We start from the raw sequence: 10,424 nt of genomic DNA, 5'->3' as shown, positions 1-10,424 counted from the left end.
ATATATGTGGTAATTATTAGGATAATGTAATTATTATGAATATAAATATTAAATCATTTGTATTGTGTGATTACACATGTTTACAGATAGGTACCAATTTTTTTTTTTCGTGTCAGGCATCATACTGGTAACTATAATATGTTAATAAACTAGACAAATTTATATAACTGCTTTAAATTAAAAATATACATAGATAGATAGAATACGATTAAATTCAATAAAAAAAGTGGGTAAATGTATGTCGCTCTGCTGTACAGTAGGTTACAAGTGGGTTAATGTATTGTGTATTTATTGTATTAAACTTGAATTCAATGATATAATATATCATTGTATAAGAAAAACGATTCTGAGCAGAGTCTGGATATTTTATATCGTTATTATTTATTATATTCTGTAAGTTGAATTAATATTATAATATTATTATTTTTTATTCGTTTCTACATCTATACATTTTAAGTATTTTATTTATGATTACTTATGTGTAGGTGTATTTTATTTAAATAATTTATAGAACAAATAACGATTGTTAATTATTGCATTTATTTTATGAAGTTCAAAAATAAAATGATGTACTTCTTTAGGTAAACCTGTATAGTTAAAAATCTATTCTACATTTAATTATCAGAGAAATATTTTGATTAGGTCAAAGCAAAACTTGAAATTTGCCACCATTATCCTCGAAATGTCTAAAGAATCGTTTTTACTGTCAAAAAGTGTCAAAATAAGTAAATAATGGAAAACAGAAATGACAACGCGAGAATTTTCCTGGAAAGCATTTCCACGGTGTTTGTATTATTAAACAGAATAATAATTATTCTTGTTCGGAGAAAAATGTATTTTTGTACTGATTTATACAAAGTTCAAAGTTTATATTGCAGAGAATACCGCGAGGGTAAATGTTTATTACTGTTTATTCTGCAAAAGAAAAAAAAACAAATTGTTTATTTTGTTCATTAGCTCGCGGTTAACTTGTGCTGAAAAAATCCTTTTACTCTTCCACCCTTTTACAATAGGTGATAATATATTATTATATTATATAATAAGATCGAGGGAAATGGCTTCTATGTGTATCGTACGTGCACCCAAAACGTACATAATAGGTGTAATGTATACATACTATATTATGTCTATATGTATTTTAATTGTAGTCGGCTTTACCTATTGTTAAAAATGCATATTATTTGTTAGCTGCTTGTTATTTTGCATTGTAGAAGTAATCGTCACACAGATATCCTATACCTATGTGTATACCTGATGTAAAAAAAAAAAGAATCAAAAAGTGAATTCCGTGCTTGCATTATTACCGCCAGCCGGTACATAAGCTGTTGACTTTACAAATAAATATCACACTGTGTACGATTTAATATTATTATATTATTGTCACATGCTGAACTATTATTACATAATATGACATAGCGTGGACGTTTTAGATGAACATAATAAATAATAATAAACACGATATCATTGTAATAAGATTTATTTTAAATTATTAACATTTCCAATACTTCAAGAGTCGTCTTAAAAATAAGACTCTTGCCGATAAACGTGAAGGGCATATCGATTTTAATACACAACTAATATGTATTATACACACATTTAATGATAATAATACACACAAAATAATGTCCCGGTCAGAATGGTCAGTTTTGTCATTTTTGGCACTAAAAGTGTTAACATGGCGGTAAGTTTAGGTAGGTATATCAACATTTTCCGTGTAACCAAGAGTCCTGGTAAGTCTTTAAATTCCAGTGCCCCGAGGGCCAAAGCAAGCATAACATTATATTAAAATTACTTTTTCTTATTTATATTGTTCATTTTATAAAATATTTGAAAACATTAAAAATATTATTATTGCTTATTATTATTTGATGGGATGGCATATAATTATTTATAAAAATAATAAGTTTCTGTTTGTATTTAATTTAATATCAAATCAAGTAGGTAGATACATTCCAGGTAAACGTGTATTTTACAAGGTACATTTTCTATAGCCTAAAGGCGACAAATCACTGTAAATTACGAGGGGGTTGAAAAAAAAATCAAAATAATCTCCACAATTTTGTATATTATATATTTATATCTATAATATGATAATTACCCAGTTATTATTATACGAGATTTACGATTACCAGAGGTGAGTTAAATATTCTAATATTATCATTTTTCCCATTGGCCTTTATTCCTTATAAAAAATCTATATAATTAGTGATTACATTATGTACTTAGGTATTATTAAATGTATTAATATTATGTCTTATCATAGTAGTCACGTTTTTTTCCGCCGAAGCTGTCCTCAAAACAATAGAGTACATCCAAAAAAAAGATAAAAAGTTAACAAACAACCTGATACTGACTGACTCATTGAGCACACTACAAAGTTTAGAAAATACAACAAATTCAACAGACATCGCTAAAATCGTACAAGAAAAAACCAACAAATTAAAGCTTATATGGGAATAAATATCACTTTTATTTGGGTACCGGGTCACGTAAATATAAAAGGGAACGAAATGACGGACCAAGCAGCAAAGGAACCAGCCAACCATATACAGATTCTGGACATAGTAACGTATGACGACATCAAAACTCATATTAAAAACAAAATTCAAATAAAACAGCAAATGAACTGGTCGAAACAACAGACCAAACTCAGAGAAATGAAAAACACAATTCTAAACTAGCAAGACCCGAATCTCAGTAGAAGAGAAAAAATTCTAATCAATCGTCTCCGAATAGGACACACAAGGCTGACTCACAAGTTCCTTATGGCCAAAGAGGAGCCCACTCAATGCAGCCTGTGGGGTTACTCTAACAGTAAATCATATAATAACAGAGTGCTATCAATAGTCAACACACAGACGAATTCAGAAAATTCAATATTCCACCATGAATAATTCCCAACATGAATGAAGCATTAGGACCAAGCATCGAAAACGTCATATCAAATATAATATTAGCTTTCCTATAAGGAAGACCGACGTATATAATACAATTTAAACCTTTTGTTAATGATAATTATAATATTAATGCTAGTAGAAATTACATATAATTAACAACATATTATTAATTACTGTACAATTTTAGGACCAGAAATCACTTATTATGTATTTAACACAAAAACTAATAACCTTTGCTGCTGATGTTTTTTTAAGTTCAATAAAAAAAAAAAAAGTAGTCACGTTTCGCACAAATCTATAAAGTAATGCAAAAAATCTCAATTTTAATATTGGTATAATGCTTTTAAATATAATTTAAAGAGGTACTATACTTACTATAAGTAAGTACTTACCTAATAATAGTATACCTATAGGTACATTATTTCTCATTAATAATGTTATTCGGTTTATTTCTTGTAATCGGTATATTCTTTGGTTTTTAATATAAGGCTGTCAGTATAAAATAGGTACCTATATAGGCTATAATAAAATAATTTATGTAATATACTGTATTACTGTAGTGAGTAATGACAATATAAGAGAATAATATTATAAAAAGAACTGCATAATAATGGAAAAAAAAATATTATTTTTTGATTTAAAAATGTCTGGTCTATTTAATTTTAATTTCTCCGGCCATCAGTAATTTTTGCTTATTTTGCCTCGCTGGCTTGCTATTAATCTTGCCCTGTAAAATATCATAAAATATCATATAATATTGTTATCATGCTGAATATTTGAGTAGTTCGTGTAACGATACACACACACACACACACACAGACAAACACGTACGAACGCATAAATAATATGACGTACGAATATTATTATATAGGTAGGTACCTACATCGCGGTACCTCTCTCTACACGGTCCAAAAATGTCGCGCGCGCTTTTGGTGAGCGCCCCAGTAGCGGGCACCGCAGCGGTAGTAGCGTTGTCTCTGTCGTGTGTCGTTCGTATTTCACCGATTGTCCGGAACGCGACGACACCATATATCATCATCATATTATTATTATTGTTATTATTGTTATTTTTTTCTGACAAAATAATGTTTATGCAAACATTTATAATCGCGTGAGGCCCACACATTCCTCGGTGTATTTGGTTCACGCGCACACGTGTGTGTGTGTGTGTGTATATTATAAACGTATAGTAATAATGATAATCCAATAATGCGCCTAGACAGACACGGCGACCTATCGCGGCGGCGGAGCTGGTGGTGGTAGGGGGGGGGGAAGAAGAGGGGTCGTCGTCTATTTCGTTATTATGCTATACTGCGATACTGTAATAATAGTACAGCAGTCGTGTATAATATTGTTATAATATTATTATGACGAAATCGCGAGCGCGGGTTTAGCCGTCGACGAGGGTTTTCGCAGTGGCCACGCGGCGGTTATTGCGATTTTTACACACTCGCCGTCTCGCCCGCGATCGGTGGGTGCCACTGTCGTCGTCGTACTAGTCCGTGCACGTTGTAAATTTATAATATCATATATTTTACCTGTTCCGAGCTCGCACCGGAGTCCGACTATACCCACCCCTTCGTCATCACTCGTCACCTCCGTCGGAGCAACACCTTAAAACGACACCCGTGACTTCCGAATATTATTATTATCATACGAGTATTATAGGCACACAATACACACCCGCCGTACACGTCTTGTACTCACGCGTTAGACTGCACGTTGGTCTACTTTATATAATATTATTATTATTATTATTATATGTACCCGTGGTGAAAACTTACATTCGCCGCCGCCGTCGTCTGACCGTATAACTGCAGTTACGTGCCTCGCTGTCATACCTCGTAAATTCCGATCCGCGCTTCGAGTCGAATTTCAAACCTTTTCATCGGAATGACGTCGAAGAGAACGCGCAACAACGACACTTTTTAGTCGGTGAATACATAATATACATACACCTACCACAGACATCGTGTTCATTGCGATATATATATATATATATATATGCCAGAGATCGCCAGGTAATAACGCTGTCTTTAATGAAACAACTGAATTTATTCGTTTTAAATGAGTGATCAAACGTAAATGGTGTCATTATAATTGATACCGACATGCCATCATTGTCGTGTAGGTATAAAACGTTTTTTTAATAAAAACCGAATGCAATTTCAAGCGGAATGAAAATAATTATATAGGTAAACTCCCCATATACAGAAAAAACACTTACACGAGTGTTAATATTAATGTAATAGTATTCACAATATATACGGGTTGTTCGAATTACTGAAACGATTTAAAAAATAAAAATGTAATGGGTGAAGCCCAATTGCGTGTGTTTTAATTTGGGGTGAATAATTATATACAATAATATTATATCGTCGTGAAATCTGATAATATTATATCCGATATCGGTATTTTTTTAAACAATTATTTTTGAAAGAAATATTTTTAATTGTAATACATCAAAAGATGTTGATAAATCTAAAAAGATGATTTTAGTTTTTATAGGCTAATATAATATTATATTTTTATTGTATTCGTAAATAATATCATAGGTACCTACTCCCTTGGCCCTTGAATTACAACTGTATATTTGATATGTCATACGATCTGAATTTGTTAATATCGGATTTCGGGTTTAGCTCACCTCTATTAGTTCGCTAATCGCTTTACCATTACCCACCTAAATTTTAAATAAGAATCTATCTGTTATTATTATTATTGAGTCTTATTATACATAATATTGTTATGGTTTTATTCCAGAGGTAGGTAAATCGTATATACTATAGGTAGTGTATACTATAATATGTTTATGTACTATATAGGTAGTGTATTATAATATAATTTGTAATTATTTAGTTGTATAGTATAGCATTTCTTATTTGTGGTCAACGTATAGTGAAAAAAAATTCAAAACCATAACTATTTTTATATTTTAACTAAGAAACCTAACTCTATGGGTAAAATAGTAAGTCAATATTTTATAAATTTCAATAATAATAAAAAAACTAATATCATTTTAGCCCAAACAGAAATAATAAAAATTGGTATGCAATATCACTACCAAATACCAATACACAAGTACATCAAAGCAATGTTTTTATCATTTCTATGCTATTGTTTTAATTAAACAGTTATATTGGATAAATCTTATTTTATCTTGTAATATTAGAATAATAATAATAATAAAAAACTCGTGATTTGTTTTTTATATTTCATATGCAACTAATGTTTTATTAATAGTAAAGTATTATATCATAAAAATTCGACAGCTAATAAAAAAAAATTACAATGAGTAAAAATGGTCAGATTTATTTTTAATTTAATTACTTTTACTCTATAACCATAAAAATAATAACACAATTATTGATTGATGTTTGAGAATATTCAGGTAGACGAAGAGGTAGTCGAGAGGTATGTAGACGAAGTACCTACCAGTAAATCTAAAGATTGTAAACGGTACCCAAGTTCCACGAAATCAACAAAAAACTTTGAAAAAACAACGAACTTTTTCCAAATAATCCTTAGAATAATCCTTACTTACGTATAAATAGAAATTACTTAATTTTTCATCATACATTTTTTTTTTGAGAGGAATAAACTATCGAGATTCATAGTTTTGCATAGAAATATGATTCGTTTGACGTATTCAATAAGACATTTATAACTTTATAGTATATTAATATAATACTACTGATTTGTTTATATTACATATTCATCATTCAGTGATATTGATATAATCATTGATTATAAATACTAGTATGTAATGATATAATACGTGCCCAAGTCATACAGAGGTACGAGGTATCTATTATTTATAATGTGCTGTTTTTTTAATAATTTGACATCGTTTGTATTGTGATTCGTGGCTATAGGCATAAAATACATTATAATTCACTAAATAGATAATGATTTGAGTTGTTGTAATTCAATTTTAGATTCCGAAAGGAGGGGTGGGTATATTTTATTTTTTTTTAAAATTATAATCTATTTTTTTTTTGTGTGTCTGTCATCACCATTTCGGGCAGTAAAATCACTTCGATTTTCTTCAACAGTATCTTGTTTGATGGAAAAATTAAGTGTTAGTGCATTTAGGAAGTCAAAATTTAAAATTCCTAATAGTTATAAAAAGCACTAGGAAAAACCAAAAAAAGAATTAAGGAAAAACGGGAATTTTTACGCAAAATCGATTTTGGTTTTTGGTGTAACTCTAAAACAAATAGCCGTAATACATGAAATTTTCACTGAATGTTTAAATTGGCCATTTCTATACACAACAACATTTTAAAAATAGTTTGAATTGTTTAGAGCTGTTGACTGTAAAAATTTAAAACAAGGTTCCACGTAATTAGTTTATTTTGTAACCAAAAAATCTCAAAAATATAAAACACTGTTTTTTTATAGATATTTTATGTTCAAGTTTGGATGAAATTACATAACCAAGAATAACGAATTTAGTTATTTTTTTGCAATTTTATAATATGAATTCAACTAACCGGCTACCGTATTCATAATAGGTAATAACAATATAAATATAATATAAAATATCCTAAACTGACAAACCGTCTCCTCTCAGAATCGTTTTTCGTGTACAATGATATTATATCATTGAATTCAAATTTAATACCACCCATTACAGTGACCCACTTATAATCTAATGTACAGCAGAACTACATCCATTTACCAACTTTTTTTTATATTAACAGTAGGTCTTAGGTATTTGCTTAAGTAGAAAAATGTTTAACGTTAAATATTAAATCTAATGATTTCTCTACTTTTTTATGATCAAATTAAGTGGGCCCTGTTTAAGGGTCCAAATTAATTGACCTATTCATATTATGATATGAATTACTCGAACCAACCAGTACTCAATTCATATTTGTCATCATTTTAAATTTATGTAATTCATACAACGACGAAACTGTTTTAAATACGATAGAATATTAAATTTGTCATCAACTTAAAATTGCTTATTTTTGATTTAAATATAAGATAAAGGTACTATGCTCATAAAGAATACGAACAATTGGATGAGTAAGTTTGAATAATGTTAACAAAATGTATTAACTCTGAAATAACTAGATCCTTTAGTTGAATACGGGGTTAAATATAATTTATAATTATAGGAAAAAGTTAACTTCACTAGGATGAAACGAAAATATGTAATTAAAAAAAAAGGTGGATAAGTGGATGTCGCTCTGCTGTACAGTAGGTTACAAGTGGGTCACTGTAATGGATGGTGTTAAATTTGAATTCAATGATATAATATCATTGTATAAGAAAAACGATTCTGAGCGAAAACAGTCAGTCAGCCTATGATTTTACCAAGTATATTTGATGATATTATTGTGAATAAAGTAATTTATATATAACCTATTTACTCGGAGCCTTGTTTTAAATTTTCAATCTTTAGCCATAAAAGTTAAACATTTTATACATTTTTAACCACAAAATAATTAATAAATTATAAATTTGATAAATGTTGTCAAAATTTGAACTTTAAATGCTTATAAAAAAAAATTGTGCCTATGTATTTTTAATATTTTTCAACTGCTATTAGAACGATATATCAGGAGCCTTATATTAAATTTTCACGCTTTTTTACCCAACAAATAAAAATTTATTGATATTTATAGAAAAAAAAACTAAAAAAATTGAAAACTGACAATGTCCGTAAACAGCTCAAAAAGAGTCAAAATATTTTCAACATTTTATGGTGTATAGAAAATGCTAATATAAACATTCAGTGAAATTTTCAAGTATCTACAGTCATTCGTTTTTTAATTACAATAAAATAAGAAAATTGTTACATGAGAAATCGAGTAAATATCAAATGTTGTAAAAATATAAATTTCAGACGCTCATAAAAATTTAATTTAAGTTTCTTCTAGACATTTTTTTTTTGATAAAGGTAGACAAACTTATGAGTAATCTTATATTACATTTTCAAATCTTAGATTTAAAAAGAAAAATTTTTATGAATTCTCAACTCAAAATAATTTGCTATTTTTCGTGATTTTTCCGTATTTTGTCAAAATTTGAACTTTAAATGCTTATAATTAAAAACTGTGACTAAGAATTTTTAATTTTTTTCATCTGCCTTTGAAACAATAACCTAGGAGCCTTCTATTAAATTTTCAAGCTTTTTTTATCAACAGATAAAATTTTATTGATATTTATAGAAAAAAAAACTAAAAAAATTGAAAACTGACAATGGCCGTAAACAGCTCAAAAAGAGTCAAAATATTTTGTAAATTTTATGGTGTATAGAAAATATAAACATTCAGTCAAAATTTCATGTCCCTACGGTCATTTGTTTTAGAGTTACACCAAAAACCAAAATCGATTTTCTCGAAAACAGATTTTGCGTAAAAATTCCCGTTTTTCCTTAATTTTTCTTTTGTTTTTCACGTCGCTTGTGAAAACTACTGGGAAATTTTTACTTTTGACCCCCCAAAGTACCAACTAGATTCACTTTTCTATCAGAAAAGTTACTATTGAAGAAAATCCAAGCACTTTTACTGTCCTAAAAGGTGATGACAGACACAAAAATAAAAAAAAAAAATAAATAAAAAAACACACATCATTGTAGAATCAATACATTCATCGCTTCGCTCAGAATCTAAAAATCTTTAAGGTTTAATATCTACGATTTGAACATTCATGACAAAATTCTTCATAAGTAATTGTTCTTACTAGATATAAATTAAAAGTTACAAAAGTTAGTACGACATAACGACATACCGTATTAGTGTATTACTAGGTAATAGAATAATGAATTACTATAATAGTAATAATAGTAATATGTTACCTATCAGAATCGATGTTTGTATGCAATGATTAATCATTGAATTAAAATTTCCTTTACTGTGACTAATCCAATGACGGGGTACATCTTGAATCATACTATCTATACATCAGAGCGACTTCTCTGGTTTTTTTGTTTTTGCCGTTATCTCGAGTGTGACAGTTCGTAATTTGTGCTTAATATCTTACATAATGCTAGCCCTAAACTTTATAAATGAAACAATATTTAATGGTACATTTGATAAATAATGGTATATAATAAAAATGTGTATATAATATCCATAGTTTTTTTCATGGTACATAATATTATTGTATTTATAATGTTGTTAATTTAGAAGTCCCGTGTTTAAATATAAATGAACAAATAAATAATTTACTATTTTAAAAACGTTTAAATTCAAAACAGTGTTGTTTAATTTTTTAATATATTAATTATTAATTTAAATTAACTAGGTAGATAATCCGTTCGAGTTAGAGTTTCCTAAAGTAATCATCAATTATATTAATATCTAATAATTTAAAAAGATGTTTTTAATTTTTAAAATTGAGATTATTGGTGTCTATGTGTCCGGAGAAATGTCAATTGGTACTAAATAGAATAATTTACTGGCCCAAGTACTCAATGATTTGAGTATAAATAAATTAACTGGTTCCATTATTGTGTTTTACAGACCGGGAGTAGTATTGTTGACGTTAATTTATTAAGCCCCCCCCCCTAAA

At 28.5% G+C, this 10,424-nt stretch overlaps 1 protein-coding gene across 1 annotated transcript in view; it reads left to right on the top strand.

The window, feature by feature from the left end:
• Nucleotides 1–4,232: 4,232 nt before the first annotated feature.
• LOC132934226 (putative fatty acyl-CoA reductase CG5065) overlaps nucleotides 4,233–10,424 on the top strand; it is a 64,392-nt gene continuing 58,200 nt past the window's right edge. The window contains exon 1 of the mRNA XM_061000506.1: nucleotides 4,233–4,918. Within this exon, the coding sequence (XP_060856489.1) occupies nucleotides 4,902–4,918 (17 nt within the window). The 5' untranslated portion in view covers nucleotides 4,233–4,901. The remainder of the gene's footprint in view (nucleotides 4,919–10,424) is intronic.

The sequence above is a fragment of the Metopolophium dirhodum genome, chromosome 1 (genome assembly GCF_019925205.1).
Source record: "Metopolophium dirhodum isolate CAU chromosome 1, ASM1992520v1, whole genome shotgun sequence".
Lineage (NCBI taxonomy): Eukaryota > Metazoa > Arthropoda > Insecta > Hemiptera > Aphididae > Metopolophium > Metopolophium dirhodum.
The sequence above is the reverse complement of the archived record's forward strand: the minus strand, read 5'-3'. Positions and strand labels throughout refer to the sequence as shown.